This window comes from Cucurbita pepo, chromosome LG17 (genome assembly GCF_002806865.2).
Source record: "Cucurbita pepo subsp. pepo cultivar mu-cu-16 chromosome LG17, ASM280686v2, whole genome shotgun sequence".
In the NCBI taxonomy this organism is placed as follows: Eukaryota; Viridiplantae; Streptophyta; class Magnoliopsida; order Cucurbitales; family Cucurbitaceae; genus Cucurbita; species Cucurbita pepo.
Genome location: NC_036654.1, coordinates 2,051,904 through 2,068,229, shown reverse-complemented (window position 1 = coordinate 2,068,229; position 16,326 = coordinate 2,051,904). Strand labels below are relative to the sequence as shown.

Below are 16,326 nucleotides of genomic sequence, written 5' to 3'. Positions count from 1 at the left end.
CCTGAGTCCTATTTAGTTAAATGAGAGAAATCACTTGATATTGTAGTCTGAGCATAATCTCTCATGACCTTTGTTTTGGCTTCTCAAAAGGTCTCTCATGACCTTTGTTTTGGCTTCTCAAAAGGTCTTCGCATCAGATAGTATTGTTAGCTATAAATATCTTCCACTAAATTAACTAATGGGGACTCACTCTTAGTTTGAATTAGTCAACATATTCTGAATGTTTGGAACTCCCTCCTTAGTTTGAATAAGTCAATATTATTCAATCCGTTAATATTTTGATAATATATTAGTTATACAATATATCTTAATATTAGTAACCAAGGTAACCCGTTAATATTTTTCTCTTTATGATATGACTGATAGTATTAGTTAGTATGTTGTATCCTATCTAAACGTTGTGAATATTATTTCTCGTGAGTAATAATATTTTTGATTTGACTGATAGTATTAGTTAGTATGTTGTATCCTATCTAAACGTTGTGAATATTATTTCTCGTGAGTAATAATATTTTCAGACCTATTCATACTTTTGAGTGGTAGATATTGTATCATATTATGAATAAACATGTCAAGATCACAACAATGCTGCATGGTTGAAAAAGTACGACCATGACATTCAGCCCCATAAATTTAATAGACATCTCTACTTAGTATCATGTACTCCTCGATTTGCAGTTCAGACCGATTTCTTAGAACTACTAATCGAACCGTTTTGATATTCAAGTATTCATTTGACAATACTCTTTCAAATCCGCTCTTAACTCTTATATTTCAATATGAAACAAAATTTTCAGTCATCAATCCCTACTTTTTACATCACCATGAATGAGAAAGAACAAATCTTGGAAGATAAAAAAGATCATAACAATGGCAATATTGTTCCAAAAAGCTCCATTGGAGTGAGCTCTACTGCATTCAACGCTGCTTCCACTGAAGCATCCTCTCTTTTGCTTGATCCCCAAGCCATGATTTTCAAGAACAAATGTTGAATTTGTCTTCCCACTACTGAACAAAACACACCACAAGAACGGCCCTTTATGGACCCCAACCATTCCTACCCCTACCTCTGTATGAGATTTGTTCCACAATAGGGATAGCGTTTTCTTGTCGGGAATGAGCGCTTGAGAGAAGGCCTCTGTTGGCTCGAGATAGTCGGGTTGACATGCTACAATGTGACCGGTTATCGTGTCGAAAGTTGGCAGCTCAACACCGCAATCTGGAGCGAAGACTTCTGTGAAGTTGTCTGAGGATGGATTGCAATTGACTGTGTTGTTGCTTGTGCAGTTTCCTTTGCAGAAGTTGGCGAATTGTAACGCTATGCACCCGAGACCTGCACTGTCGCTTAGGCGAGAGAGCTTTGCAGCGGTTCGGTTTCTGTTGATGATGTCGACGAGATCTTTAGCTGGGTTTCCTGTAGAGCGAAGAACAAACTGAATAACCTATAAAATCCATCCAGCCAAAAGAAGAATGAGGTGCAAGTCCGCACATTACGTATTACCATCAGCCTCACGGTTTTAAAATGCGTCTACTGGAAAGAGGTGTCCACACCCTTATAAGGAATGTTTCGTTATCCTCTCCAACCGATGTGGGATCTCACACTCCAACTCTCATCCCACAATGCCAAAACAAAGCTTCAAAGAAAAATCATTATCTCGAAAGGGCATCGGCATCATGCCCCGCTCCACCCTCCTACTCATTGAGGCTTAGCACGCGCCCTGACAGCCACATGTCGTGCGCTTCAAAGTCATCCAGAAGATATTATTCAGTTAGTGCAATTGTAACCGCCTAAGCCCACCGTTAACAGAAGATATTATATTATCCTATTTGGCTTTCTATCGTGGGTTTCCCTCTGATAGTGAGAGGTTTCCACACCCTTGTTAAGAACCAATCGAAGTAAGATCTCACAATCCACCACCCCCTTCGAGGCCCTAGCATCTTTGGTGGCACTTGTTCCTCTCTTCAATCGATGTGGGATCTCACAATCCACTCTCTTTTGGGGTCCAACATCCTCGCTGACACACCACTCGGTGTCTACCCCATTTAGGGCTTAACGTCTTCGCTAGCACACCGTTTGGTGTCTGGCTCTGATACCATTTGTAATGGCCCAAGCCCATTGTCCTCTTTAGACTTTCCTTCAAGGTTTTAAAACATGTATGCTAGAGAGAGATTTCCACTCCCTTATAAAAAAGTTTCGTTCTCCTCTACAACCGAGGTAAGATGTCAAATCAATTCCATCCAGAAATGAAAACTATAATCACACAACCAGGTTATTCATTAGGAAGCAACAACCTGAATTTTCCAAACAAAGACCAAATAATTCAAACGTTACGACCACTCTCAACAAGCTTGAATACTAACATCAAAACAGATGAATCACAACCTCAAACAAATCAAAACCCATCACATTGTCAGGTTCAGGCAAGAAAAAGGAAAATCAAGCAACAATCATACCATGGTACTTGGAGGAAACAAGAACAGCAAGCAAAAGAGAACAGAAACCAAAGCAATTGAGCAAACAGAGCTTCTTCATCATCATTGCCACAAACAATAACTGTACAAAGAAAAGGAAGAAAAAGGGGGTTTGCTTTACAGTGGAAGGGGAAAGAAATGTGGCAGTGGAGAAGAAAAGAAAACCCTAGTTGGGCAAAAAAGGGTGCGATGGGGAGTAAAAATTGAGCAGGAAAAAGGAAGTGAAGGGATTTATTCATCAAATTGTTGCAGAGATTGTGGGACAGGACTAGTAAAATTTTCTCTTTTAAAATTAGTATTTTTTAAAATACAAGAACATTTTTATTAAATTAGCTGGCACATCTCATTATAATAGGAGTGTACATGGTCTAGGTTGGGGTGGCGTTCTTTTTCGGATCCCGCTGCTAAACATAAGGGATAGGGGAAAGGTGATCGGGCATATCATATCAAAAGGGTTGTCGAAAGAGAACTCAAAAAGGGATAGGGGGAAGGTGATCGGGCCTATCATATCAAAAGAGTTGTCGAAAGAGAACTCAAAAAGGGATAGGGGGAAGGTGATCGGGCCTATCATATCAAAAGAGTTGTCGAAAGAGAACTCAAACCGAGACCGGGAGAGCACACCCTCATTGGACCATATTCAATGGGGATGTCAGGCTTATATACACGTACTTTCAGAGGGGATCTTTGAGTCGCGTCTCAACCATTTTAGTCTGAATAATGCACCTTTCGGTTGTGGCCCGCCCTGGGGGTTAGCTTGGGTTAGATCTTGGAGTCTGGATTTTGGGGACAGAGCACAGACCTCAGACCCCAGAGCCAGAACACAGGGGCCGACCTCCAAGCTTTTCATAAGCATCGGCACAAGTGAATAAGAGAGGGTCACGTCTTAGGTACTCAAATTAGAATGGAAATTTTTCTGTAAATCCCCGGGAGGGGGCGGGCTTTCCTATGGTAGTCCCGCGGCGGGCCTAGTGTCCACCTGAATGAAGTCAGCAACTCCTGTGCCACATTCGAACACGGGCGTGAGTGTCTTTGGACTGGCGTCAGTACCACTATGGCATACTCATTAATACGGAAAAATTCTTAATATATTTTATTTTTCTCGGGTCAAGGTTTTGCCCATGAACCCGAAACCGAACCGATTCAATTCGGGTTCAGAAAAATGAACCCAACCCTCCTACCCGAAATGCTAATCAAACTCAACCAAACCTTATAGTTCGGGTTGGTTTGGTCCGGGTTGTCGAGTTGGATATACACCCATATTATTAATACTATTTTCTTTACGGAACATTCTAGACGCACTATCATCATAACATACACATCAGCTCGAAACCCATCTTCCACTGGTACGGTTCTCCGACGCCGGGTTCTGCAGCACTTACCGGAGCTCACTTACCGCCGTTTAGCTCACAACCTTTATCCATGGCGTCAATGTTCTTGACTGTGAAGCCCTTTGTAAACAAAATAGATTCACGCACTTTCTTGAATCAGAGAATACAGAGTAATTCCTTCTCTTCTTCCCTTATCTCTACCCCAATTCCAGTATCTTCTTTCTTTCATCGTTGATTTTTGTTCGCATTGGTTCTGTGTAGGCACTCGTAGAACTTCCCTTCAAGTCCGCGCTGTATCCAAGAAATTGGAACCCGCCAAGGTCTGTAACTCTTCTCCCATTTTCAGGGGTTTCTATTGAGATTTGAATTGAAACCTTGCAGGTTTCGGCTTCGATTTTTCGATTAGTGGTCTGTTTTGAGCTAATGGGGTTTATGTTTAATGGCTTTGCGTTTGTAATTGCGGCTCTGTAGGTTGTTCCACAAGGGGATAGAGTCCTCATTCGGCTCGAGGAGCTTCCTGAGGTATGAATTTTGCCATGTTCTTCAATCATTTTTTGCTTTCGTGTTCTTATGTGATATCTTGTTCAAGTTCTTGAAAGGATGNCCAAACATTAAACGACTCGTGGACACGTTTTAAAACCTTGAGGGAAAGCCCAGAAGGGAAAACCCAAAGATGACAATATCTGCTCGCGGTGGGCTTGAGCCGTTAAAAATGGTATTAGAGCCAGATATCGGGGGTGTGCTAAGGAGGATGCTGGCCCCCAAGGGGGGTGGATTGTGAGATCTCACATTGGTTGGAGAGAAGGATGAAACATTCCTTATAAGGGTGTAGAAAAGCCTCTCCCTAGCAAACTGGACAAAGAATTCCTTATAAGGGTTCTCTCTAGTATACGCGTTTTAAAAACCTTGAAGGAAAGCTCAAAGAGGACAATATCTGCTAGCGGTTGGCTTGGGGCGTTACAATTCTGTTCTATTAGAATCTTTCTGGACTGAATGAATTGACCAAGAGCACAAGTTCGGGAGTCTACTTTCCTAAAGACTAATGATAACGTTCCTTCTCAACTGAGTTCGTTAAAGAGTTTAATCATTTTATGTCACAGAAATCAGCAGGAGGAGTTCTATTGCCCAAGTCAGCCGTTAAATTCGAGCGTTATCTTTTGGGAGAGGTAAGCAAAACTCCTTCCTTTTTCGATAAGATGGGAAATGGATCGAAGCTTCTTGCTTCTCTTCGTGTTTCTTTACGCTCTTTCTACTACTGAATTTGCATCCTTTTTCAGATCCTCTCTACAGGTGCTGATGCTGGGGAATTGGGGCAAGGAAAGAAGGTTTGGATTCAACTTTCTGTTGATTTTCTAATGATATTGTTGAATTCTGCAACATTTTGCCTACAGTTCTTAACTTTTCTCGAAAAGAAAATGTTTGCTTCAACCTTTTTTTTTGTGGTACAGGTTCTTTTCTCAGACATAAGTGCTTATGAGGTAAGCCACATTAATTTGAAGATTACCTGTTCATTTCAGCAGTTATACTTCAGAAGTTTCATAGTAGTGTTCATGATTTTCCTTTTGAAACTAGTAGTTAACGTAAAACGTTACGTTTAATGAAAGTACATAGACCAAAGCAAGCCTTTAACTACAGAAACAAGAAATTTGACGAAAAAGTGTGAGATCCCACATCTGTTGGAGAGGGGAACGAAGTATCCTTTATACAAAGTGTGGAAACTTCTCCTTAGTAGATGTGTTTTAAAACCGTGAGGCTGACGTCGATATGTAATGGGCCAAAGCAAACAATATCTGCTAGTGGGCTTGGGCGGTTACAAATGGTATTAGAGTCGGGCATCGAGCGATGTCCAGCAAGGATGTAGGGCCCTCAAGGGGGGTGGATTGTGAGATCTCACGTTGGAGAGGGGAACGAAGCATTCCTTATAAGGGTGTGAAAATTTCTTCCTAGTAGACGTGTTGTAAAACTGTGAGACTAACAGCGACACGTAACGGGCCAATGCGGATGGGCTGTTACATAAAGCTTCTTCAAGAACAAAATAAAAAACACTTATATTAGGCTCACAACCCAAAGACATCGAACAATATTTCCAGTATTAGTTAAATTAGGACAGCATTTTGTCTTGCATATGGCTGCTTTTCTGTACGGATTTGAAGAGTTGCATGAACAATTTCACAGGTGGATTTAGGCACAGATGCAAAGCATGTCTTCTGCAAAGCAAGTGATTTACTGGCTGTTGTTGAGTAAGTGTCAGAAAGCAATCTGGTTTGTTTCGTGGCTATCAATGTAGTTGAATATCACATCTTGCAGCCTCTGATTCAGTTCTTTTGGTATCTATTTCACTCTGTTCNTGGTCTGTTTTGAGCTAATGGGGTTTATGTTTAATGGCTTTGCGTTTGTAATTGCGGCTCTGTAGGTTGTTCCACAAGGGGATAGAGTCCTCATTCGGCTCGAGGAGCTTCCTGAGGTATGAATTTTGCCATGTTCTTCAATCATTTTTTGCTTTCGTGTTCTTATGTGATATCTTGTTCAAGTTCTTGAAAGGATGAAATGAAATAGGACTTTGTAGCTTCCATTATATCCTTCATGTCATAACTTAAACAACCATGGAAGTGGCATTAATTTGGAAATGCATTGTTTGGTGAGGGCTACCCGATCAGGGAATCCTAAATAAGCTCGAGTCAGCGTGTTAGTGGTCATTGAGGAATACTTAGGCTTAGAAGGTGGTTCCCCTTTCTCGCTTAAAAGCGATTAGAATTCAAACCTGCTGTGTTTTACTAGGAAGGATTGAACTATGGGAACGAATCTATAGGGCTATCACCTTCTTTGGCCAATCTTCCAACCTTTTCGCAATTACAGTTCATTGTACCCTTTACCTCATAAACTCGATAAAGCTGCTTGCTGGTCTTTCCATCATCCAATCTGCAACAAATCGAATGAAACCTGACGAATTTGCTTTTGTTTTTCTTCAAACAGAGTAAAGGGTCTTTGGGGAATGTTTTCAAATCTTATCAAGGTCACCTTCTTAGGATATAAAATTTCTGCTAGTTTTGATGAACAAATATTGTAGGGTCAACTTAGAAGCTTGCATAAGCTGGTTACACTCATGAACACTTAAAACTTTGAACTTTAAATAGCTGAGTGACTTAATTTTCAAGTCTCTTTATCATGAACTTTCACAGTTATTTGTGCCATAGCTTAATTTTGATATTTAGTTCCCTTCGTTGGCATTTCAAATTGCATAAGGAACTTGGAATCTAGATAGTTCTATGTGTCAACATCGTATTGAAAGGCGAGAAAGCCCCTCAAGGTTTTAAAATGCGTCTTTTAGAGTTATACAACTGAACTGGTACTCATCTAGATACTTTTCTTTTCATTGCTCCTACCGATTGAATGGTCTAGTGAAGTGTTCAGATTGCGGCGATGCGGGTGGTTCGCTGCCCGCGACGTCACAAGAAGTCCACTGAACCTTATCATTTAGAGGAAGGAGAAGTCGTAACAAGGTTTTTGTAGGTGAACCTGCGGAAGGATCATTGTCAATGCCCAAACATTAAACGACTCGTGGACACGTTTTAAAACCTTGAGGGAAAGCCCAGAAGGGAAAACCCAAAGATGACAATATCTGCTCGCGGTGGGCTTGAGCCGTTAAAAATGGTATTAGAGCCAGATATCGGGGGTGTGCTAAGGAGGATGCTGGCCCCCAAGGGGGGTGGATTGTGAGATCTCACATTGGTTGGAGAGAAGGATGAAACATTCCTTATAAGGGTGTAGAAAAGCCTCTCCCTAGCAAACTGGACAAAGAATTCCTTATAAGGGTTCTCTCTAGTATACGCGTTTTAAAAACCTTGAAGGAAAGCTCAAAGAGGACAATATCTGCTAGCGGTTGGCTTGGGGCGTTACAATTCTGTTCTATTAGAATCTTTCTGGACTGAATGAATTGACCAAGAGCACAAGTTCGGGAGTCTACTTTCCTAAAGACTAATGATAACGTTCCTTCTCAACTGAGTTCGTTAAAGAGTTTAATCATTTTATGTCACAGAAATCAGCAGGAGGAGTTCTATTGCCCAAGTCAGCCGTTAAATTCGAGCGTTATCTTTTGGGAGAGGTAAGCAAAACTCCTTCCTTTTTCGATAAGATGGGAAATGGATCGAAGCTTCTTGCTTCTCTTCGTGTTTCTTTACGCTCTTTCTACTACTGAATTTGCATCCTTTTTCAGATCCTCTCTACAGGTGCTGATGCTGGGGAATTGGGGCAAGGAAAGAAGGTTTGGATTCAACTTTCTGTTGATTTTCTAATGATATTGTTGAATTCTGCAACATTTTGCCTACAGTTCTTAACTTTTCTCGAAAAGAAAATGTTTGCTTCAACCTTTTTTTTTGTGGTACAGGTTCTTTTCTCAGACATAAGTGCTTATGAGGTAAGCCACATTAATTTGAAGATTACCTGTTCATTTCAGCAGTTATACTTCAGAAGTTTCATAGTAGTGTTCATGATTTTCCTTTTGAAACTAGTAGTTAACGTAAAACGTTACGTTTAATGAAAGTACATAGACCAAAGCAAGCCTTTAACTACAGAAACAAGAAATTTGACGAAAAAGTGTGAGATCCCACATCTGTTGGAGAGGGGAACGAAGTATCCTTTATACAAAGTGTGGAAACTTCTCCTTAGTAGATGTGTTTTAAAACCGTGAGGCTGACGTCGATATGTAATGGGCCAAAGCAAACAATATCTGCTAGTGGGCTTGGGCGGTTACAAATGGTATTAGAGTCGGGCATCGAGCGATGTCCAGCAAGGATGTAGGGCCCTCAAGGGGGGTGGATTGTGAGATCTCACGTTGGAGAGGGGAACGAAGCATTCCTTATAAGGGTGTGAAAATTTCTTCCTAGTAGACGTGTTGTAAAACTGTGAGACTAACAGCGACACGTAACGGGCCAATGCGGATGGGCTGTTACATAAAGCTTCTTCAAGAACAAAATAAAAAACACTTATATTAGGCTCACAACCCAAAGACATCGAACAATATTTCCAGTATTAGTTAAATTAGGACAGCATTTTGTCTTGCATATGGCTGCTTTTCTGTACGGATTTGAAGAGTTGCATGAACAATTTCACAGGTGGATTTAGGCACAGATGCAAAGCATGTCTTCTGCAAAGCAAGTGATTTACTGGCTGTTGTTGAGTAAGTGTCAGAAAGCAATCTGGTTTGTTTCGTGGCTATCAATGTAGTTGAATATCACATCTTGCAGCCTCTGATTCAGTTCTTTTGGTATCTATTTCACTCTGTTCTGCCATTTCTGCTATGCCCTCTTTCTCAACATTTCTTAGACCATTGAAAGGTGTTGGAAGGTAAATGTTTTGAACTATTAATAGTTTAATTATTTCGTTAATGCATATATGATCAAGTCCATCGTTAGCCGATATTGTTTTTTTTGGGCTTTTCCTTTTGTGTTTCCCCGCGCGTCTACTAGGGAGAGGTTTCCTCACTCTTATAAAGAATTCTTCGTTCTTCTCTCCAATCGACGTGGGATCGCATAATCCACTTCCCTTCCCTTCCCTTCGGGGGACGCTGGCACTCATTCCTCTCACCAATGGATTGTGAGATTCTACATCGATTGGTGAAAGGAACGAGTGTCAGCAAGGATGCTGGGCTCCAAAGGGGATGGATTCTGAGATCTCACCTCGATTAGAGAGGGAACAAAAGATTCTTCGTAAGGGTGTGGAAACTTCTGCTTAATAGACCCATTTTAAAAATCTTGAAGGAAAGCCCGAAAGGGAAAGCTCCAAAGAGGACAATACCCTGTTAATGGTGGACTTGGGCTCTTACATCACATCAACACTAAGAAATATGATATTGAACTTAAAAAAAATTTAAATCAATTAAATATATATTTAAAAATTATTATTGATTTATTATAATTATGATAATTTTTTAAATTAAGATTGATTAATTAATTGAGTTTATTCAAAATAAAATAAATTAACATAAAAAATTTAGTTTATATAAATAAATAATAGGTTTTTAGTTTTCATAATTACTTTTAATAAAAAATACATTGTAATTTCCATCCATGAACAAATAATTTAATCATGTAATATTTTTAAAAAAGAAAATCCTATTTTCTTTATTATTATTATTATTATTATTTTTAAATGTCTCCAACATTGTAATTTCCATCTATAAAAACACCTTTGATTGAGCAAACAAAACAAAGAAACAAACACCAATGGCCATATCTCCTTTCTCTCTTTTCATCCTCTCCATCTTTTTCTTCTCCAATTCTCTCATCACACAATCCTTCTCCAACACCGACACGCCTCTAATCCACAAAACTTGCAACAAAATCGTACGCCAAGATCCGAACGTCTCCTTTGACTTTTGCTTAACATCTCTACAATTTGCCACAAACCATAGCTATTATATTGATCTTCGTCGTCTCGGTCTCCTCTCCATGGGCTTGGTTTGTAGCAATGTAACCAACACGTACCACTTCATCATAGAGTTAATAAAAAACAAGAAGCTTGATCCGTCTCTTAACTTATGTTTAGTTGATTGCTTGGAGCTTTATTCTGATGCGATCTCGACAGTGAAATTAGCCATGAAGAATTACAGGCTGAGGCGATATAACGATGCTAACATCGCGATCAGTGCAGTAATGGATGCGGCGGAGACGTGTGAGAATGGGTTCAAGGAGAAGAAAGTAAATTCACCATTGAAGAAGAGAGATGAAGATGTTTTTGAATTGGGAGCCATTGTTCTTGCTATTATGAGTATGCTTCATTGAGTGATTGTTTTTACTGTAATAAAAAGTTTTTTTTTTTTAATTTTCTCTTAATAATTTCTCCATTTTATTAGAATCCTTACTTAACTTATCAATTTTTGTTAGGTTAAAGTCTCTTTCTATTATTAAAAAAGGGGGAAAATCAATTAATTTCTTTTCTCCTTTTAATTTACAACTCCTTTAACCATTTTTTACCAAGCAATGTCACCACCTCATTGCACAAAAATACTTGACAACTTTTTATTGTAACGCCAATCGAGACAAAAAAAAAAAAGTGATTCCCACAACTTTTTCTCGGGAAGCGCAAACACTCCTGTCAAGGGTAAATGAGGGAATTGTGTAACGCCCATGTTTAGGGTTTAGGGTTTAGGACCCTAAACCCATGTTCAGGATTCAGACACGACACCTGATGACTTTGATATTTCCCTACAGCTTCTGCAACAGGGTCATGTTACTTATCTCTCACTTTTAAGAGTGAATGATTGAGTCACTTTTAATGTGCACATTGTTGGTATAGATAGTGACTTTCAATTCTTTTGAGTCTTTCTTAGCCTTCTTATCCTCAAAATTGCTCTCGTTAGAATGTGGTCTCAGTTCATTTGTGTACCCCTCCTTATTCGAGTGTCACAAAGACAATGTTCAATCTTCTCGAGAAAAAAGTATAATATTAAACAAAAAAGTTGGATAGTTGATCTGAAATATTAATTTTAGAAATATTGGATTTATGAAAATTGTAATGGTATTTAATCAATTGTTAAATTTTATAGAAATAAACAAAATAATAATAATAAAATAAGTCATGGATTTTGGGCTAAATGGGCTTGTAAACTTTTCTCAAACATGGGCTGGGCTTAGAATGGAGATCGTAAGCCCAGCCCATAAATCAAACCACCCTAAAAAAAAAAATTAAATTATTATTTAGATAAAACTAAACTATATCCCACTAAATATGTTTAGAGCTCATTTGGATGAAATTTATGAACAATAAAATTGATTAGCAAAGCTAATTAGCTAAAATACGAATAATTTAACGATAATTAATGTCTATTACTTACTTTTTTTAAGGTCGAAGGATCAAATTCTGTCCTAAATTTATAATATTATTGCAAATAAGCCTTTATATATTTTAAAATATCGAAAATAGTATTTTAAAATATTTTTTGAATTATGTAGAGTTAAAAAAGATTGGGGTAAATTAGTTTAAAATTTTGTAATTTGAAAGGGAAGTGATTTTTTTTGTTTTTTTTTTTAATCTTTTTACCATTTTCCTTAAAAGGAAAAATCGAAATCTTACCTATTGGGTTAATTTGTAGCCAGATTAAAGCAATATTCAGCTAATTTTGTTTTTTTTAATAAAAAAGAAAATTTTATATTTTTGTTTACTTGGAGTGTTTGAGTTAAAAATTTATAAATGACAAAATTGATTTTTGTATTTAATATTATTTGATCGTCATTAATTCTTTTTATTGATTTTTAAAATTAAAAATTGAGATAAGATGTCTTTAACTAAGAGAAAACACAAATGCTCTTTTTACTCTATTTTTTACTGATAACATACTGATTTTATAATCTCAAAATAAAAACTCTTCATTCTTTACGAGGCATTTTAAGAGTTTTAACATTTATATTTTAGAACCATAGTTAATCCATCATGTAAATGTAATATTAAAATAAATAAAAGTCTTAAAATACATTAAAAAAATACGAAAATTCTAGATTATCATCCACCCAATAAATAAAATCTATCTTCTTAAAGTTCAATTGTATGATTGAGATGTCTTGATTCATATCATGGTTCGAGATTCAAAATCTCAAAAATTAGGTCGTGACATGTTTAGGTGGTGCGTAAGCTTGCACGACTGGTGACGAGGGTGTACTAGAGCTGAGCACTATAAAACTATGAGACGTAAAATTCTAAATTATATATTTTAAACACGTGTAAGATTCTAATGACGTAAAAAAACCATTACAAAAACAGAATTTATTTTTTTTACTTAACAGTTATTTCTGAAAGATATTTATTATATTATTATTTTTAACTTTTTAGTTGAAATAAATAGTATTATGTAGAGAGAAAAAAAAGAATTTTTTAATATAAAAAAATGGAGTTTTCTTTAAAAAAAGAAATGAAAAAGACAAGGAGAGAGAAAAATCTTATAAAGCCAAAAACAATTAATAAATATTTATTCACCTACATTTTTTAAAAAAATTTATAATTATCTTTTTATTATTTCTCCATCAAAATTAAAAATATTTTTTAAAAGACAATTTTTTTCAAAATATATATTAAATTGAAACGTAAATCTTAATTAAATATTTTACGAACTAACAAATTTATAACTGGAACAATTAAATTTGGTCTAAAAAATGTTCCAACCCAATCTACCAACACCTGAGCTAAACACCGATCAATAAGAATATTTTAATATCTTTAAAAGTTTAGTGGGACCCATTTCTCAATTAAATACAAAAAATTGATGGAGATTTTTACAAAATTAAATAAATATCTTAAATTGAAATAATGATTATTCCTAGAAATTCCCACACCTATAAATCCATTCCACCAATAGAACAACAAGAATATACAAAGCTTTCACAAACAAAAAAAAAAAAAAAAAAAAAAAAAAAAAAAAAAAAAAAAAAAAAAAAAAAANAAAAAAAAAAAAAAAATCCTCATGTCTTCTCTCTCTCTCTCAATTCTTCCCTTGTTGTTCTTCCTCTTCTCCAATTTTGCCATCACTCAATCTTCCATTTCCAACACATCCTCCCTCATCTACAACACTTGCAAGACCAGCTCCGATCAAGACCCCAACATCTCCTTCAATTTCTGCCTAACATCTCTCCGACACGGGGTGGTCGCCGCCGCCAAGCATGGCCGTAGCGCCCTCGATCTCCGCCGCCTCGGCCTCATCTCCCTTCGCTTGGTTCGCCGTAACGTCAGCAGCACACGCCACCATATCAAGAAGTTGCGAAGAAATAAGCACCTCAACACTTTGGTTAAGTCCTGTTTGGCTGATTGTTTGGAGCTTTATTCTGATGCCATCCCAATACTGAAGGATGCTCGAAGAGATTATAAGGGTAGACGTTACTTCGAGACGAACTTGAAGATCAGCTCGGTTATGGATGATTGTTCGACTTGTGAAGATGGATTCGAGGAAGAAGGTGTGATTTCACCGTTGACTAATAGGAATCATAATGCCTTTGAATTATCAGCTATTGCACTCTCCATTATTAATATGCTTTCTTGAGGAAAATTGTAATAGAAGAAAAATGATAAGAATTTTTATTCAATAATGTAATAAAGGGAAGTAATTTTATATTGTAAGTGTGAGAGATTATGACTTAATTTTTAATTAAATTAATTCAAGCCCGTTACGTATCACCGTTACCATTTTGATTTTAGGGCGAGGTTTCCACTCCCTTGTAACGAAGGTTTCATTTCCCTCTCCAACTGACATGAGATCTCATAATTCACTTCCTTGGAGGCCAACGTCCTGTTGGCACATCGCTCGGTGTCTGACTCTGATATTATTTGTAACAACTCAAACCCACTAGAGATCTCATAAGTCACTCCTTTGGAGGCCAGCATCCTGTTGGTACACCGCTCGGTGTCTGACTCTAATACTATTTGTAACAGCTCAAACCCACTAGAGATCTCATAAGTCACTCCCTTGGAGGCCAGCATCCTGTTGGCACACCAGTGTCTGACTCTGATACTATTTGTAACAACTCAAACCCACTAGAGATCTCATAAGTCACTCCCTTGGAGGCCAGCATCCTGTTGGTACACGCTCGGTGTCTGACTCTAATACTATTTGTAACAACTCAAACCCACTAGAGATCTCATAAGTCACTCCCTTGGAGGTCAACGTCCTGTTGGTACACCGCTCGGTGTCTGTAACAACTCAAACCCACTAGAGATCTCATAATTCACTCCCTTGGAGGCCAGCATCCTGTTGGCACACCGCTCGGTGTCTGACTCTAATATTATTTGTAACAACTCAAACCCACTAGAAATCTCATAATTCACTCTCTTGGAGGCCAACGTCCTGTTGGCACACCACTCGTGTCTGACTCTGATATTATTTGTAACAACTCAAACCCACTAGAGATCTCATAATTCACTCCCTTGGAGGCCAACGTCCTGTTGGCACACCGCACTGTGTCTGACTCTGATATTATTTGTAAAAACTCAAACCCATTAGAGGTCTCATAATTCATTCCCTTGGAGGCCAGCATCCTGTTGGCACACCGCTCGGTGTCTGACTCTAATACTATTTGTAACAACTCAAACCCACTAGAGATCTCATAATTCACTCCCTTGGAGGCCAGCATCCTGTTGCTCGGTATTGACTCTGATACCATTTGTAACAACTCAAACCCACTAGAGATCTCATAATTCATTCCCTTGGAGGCCAGCATCCTGTTGGCACACCGCTCGGTGTCTTTGACTCTGATACTATTTGTAACAACCCAAACCCACTACTAATAAATATTGTTCCCTCTTGTCCGTAGTGTTATTAACTTCACGGTTATACTTTAATTTATTTTAATTATCTTCAAAAGTTAAATGTATATCTTTAATCAGAATCTTCTTTTAACACATCATTTCCAACTACCCTTCATTTCTTTATTTGAAATGAATTACTAAATATATTGGTACAAATTAAAAATTTCCCTTCATTTAAAACACGTTTCTTTTTCACTAAGTTTCTTTTTTGAGGTCATTTTCGACTTTTTTAGCGGTTAAAGATAATAATAATAATAAAAAAAAAAAGGTTCGATTTTATAATTTTTTATTTTTTATTTTGAAAATTGCGATTGTTTCTTTTAACTATTCTTTACAATAAATTTCATTTTTCTTAAAAAAAAAAAATATTTGAAATTTTTTCTTAATTAAAAAAAAAAAAGTAAAAAATAATTTTTTTAATAATATTTAATAAACTAATATTAATTTGTAACAAATTAAAAATCTTATTATTGAGTTGATAATTTATATCATATCAAAATTTGCTATATGATAATTAATTATTTTTTATGGCTCAAACTATAATTTATATTTTAAAACAGCTAAAACTCTTCCCAAAATCAATGCCTAAACCAATCAAATTTCAATAAAATTAATTAATTTAAAAACATTATCTTTAAAAAAAACATATTTAAATTTTTATACGACGATCCAAACTTTCTCACCTATTGTTAATAATATTATATTTTAATCAGTTAAACTATGCTTAAATTAGTCCGATAAGAGTTTAATTTCTAACGGTACACAGATCAAATGAGACTAAATTATTGCAAAAGTTAAATTAATTAAAGATTGTCTACGGTTGGATCGACATATTTATTAAAAACATGATGGCAAAGTTGTTGGTAAACCAAATTAAGAAAAATTAAGCGTATGATGGATGATAATTGAAAATTAATCCAAAAATACTTGATAAATGTGTGTTTTTTTTATCATTGTCGGTAGGATGAATTTTATGTTACATAAAATTCTCCAAAATTCTTGTCTCTCCAAGAAGATATGATCGTGATATGTCTTTGTTTTGTACATTAAAGTCAGGCTGCCCCAAACTTCTTCTCTCTCTTTCTCACTCATAAACTTAAGAAATTGACTCCTAAACTACCAAAACTCGTGGATGCAATTTCTCCGGGTTTAAAATCGTTCGTCGTAGATTCAAACTTCTGAACTCTTTATCTGTACGTGTTATTAAATTCTCGTCTTAATGTTTGGGTGTGTGTTCTTT

The 16,326-nt window shown here is 36.8% G+C and overlaps 5 protein-coding genes across 6 annotated transcripts; 4 read left to right on the top strand and 1 right to left on the bottom strand.

Moving 5' to 3' along the window:
- Positions 1–752: 752 nt before the first annotated feature.
- Positions 753–2,710, bottom strand: LOC111778911. 2 transcript variants are annotated; one of them, XM_023658916.1, is made up of 2 exons: positions 2,455–2,710; positions 753–1,414 (listed from the first exon to the last, which is right to left on the bottom strand). In XM_023658916.1, exons 1-2 carry the CDS (start codon positions 2,537–2,539, stop codon positions 801–803), a joined length of 699 nt encoding a protein of 232 aa, XP_023514684.1. In that variant the 5' UTR covers positions 2,540–2,710; the 3' UTR covers positions 753–800. The 2 variants fall into 2 exon arrangements, with proteins under 2 accessions (XP_023514684.1, XP_023514685.1); XM_023658917.1 differs by having other exon boundaries at positions 753–1,433; positions 2,455–2,540.
- Positions 2,711–3,759: 1,049 nt separating this feature from the next.
- LOC111778069 (10 kDa chaperonin 1, chloroplastic-like) lies at positions 3,760–6,132 on the top strand. The gene is made up of 7 exons (XM_023657708.1): positions 3,760–3,970; positions 4,062–4,120; positions 4,272–4,322; positions 4,901–4,966; positions 5,078–5,125; positions 5,249–5,278; positions 5,976–6,132. The coding sequence occupies exons 1-7, from the start codon at positions 3,892–3,894 to the stop codon at positions 6,042–6,044; spliced, it is 402 nt and encodes a 133-aa protein (XP_023513476.1). The 5' UTR covers positions 3,760–3,891; the 3' UTR covers positions 6,045–6,132.
- Positions 6,082–9,190, top strand: LOC111778729 (10 kDa chaperonin 2, chloroplastic-like). Its single transcript, XM_023658705.1, has 7 exons — positions 6,082–6,086; positions 6,120–6,150; positions 6,214–6,264; positions 7,837–7,902; positions 8,014–8,061; positions 8,185–8,214; positions 8,912–9,190. The coding sequence occupies exons 1-7, from the start codon at positions 6,082–6,084 to the stop codon at positions 8,978–8,980; spliced, it is 300 nt and encodes a 99-aa protein (XP_023514473.1). The 3' UTR covers positions 8,981–9,190.
- A 764-nt stretch (positions 9,191–9,954) lies between these two features.
- On the top strand, positions 9,955–10,584 carry LOC111779257 (putative invertase inhibitor). Its single transcript, XM_023659372.1, has one exon. It carries the CDS (start codon positions 10,022–10,024, stop codon positions 10,577–10,579), a length of 558 nt encoding a protein of 185 aa, XP_023515140.1. The 5' UTR covers positions 9,955–10,021; the 3' UTR covers positions 10,580–10,584.
- Positions 10,585–13,227: 2,643 nt separating this feature from the next.
- Positions 13,228–13,922, top strand: LOC111778686 (putative invertase inhibitor). Its single transcript, XM_023658654.1, has one exon. The coding sequence runs from the start codon at positions 13,252–13,254 to the stop codon at positions 13,822–13,824; it is 573 nt and encodes a 190-aa protein (XP_023514422.1). The 5' UTR covers positions 13,228–13,251; the 3' UTR covers positions 13,825–13,922.
- Positions 13,923–16,326: the final 2,404 nt, after the last annotated feature.

Excerpts from the sequence above, each read along its gene's own strand:
- LOC111778911 (XM_023658916.1), bottom strand. The coding sequence starts at position 2,539 with ATGATGATGAAGAAGCTCTGTTTGCTCAATTGCTTTGGTTTCTGTTCT. Across the intron at positions 1,415-2,454 it reads TGTTTCCTCCAAGTACCATG|GAAACCCAGCTAAAGATCTC; the intron begins GTATGATTGTTG and ends TTCGCTCTACAG.
- LOC111778069 (XM_023657708.1), top strand. The coding sequence starts at position 3,892 with ATGGCGTCAATGTTCTTGACTGTGAAGCCCTTTGTAAACAAAATAGAT. Across the intron at positions 4,323-4,900 it reads GGCTCGAGGAGCTTCCTGAG|AAATCAGCAGGAGGAGTTCT; the intron begins GTATGAATTTTG and ends TTTATGTCACAG. Across the intron at positions 5,279-5,975 it reads CAGACATAAGTGCTTATGAG|GTGGATTTAGGCACAGATGC; the intron begins GTAAGCCACATT and ends ACAATTTCACAG.
- LOC111779257 (XM_023659372.1), top strand. The coding sequence starts at position 10,022 with ATGGCCATATCTCCTTTCTCTCTTTTCATCCTCTCCATCTTTTTCTTC.
- LOC111778686 (XM_023658654.1), top strand. The coding sequence starts at position 13,252 with ATGTCTTCTCTCTCTCTCTCAATTCTTCCCTTGTTGTTCTTCCTCTTC.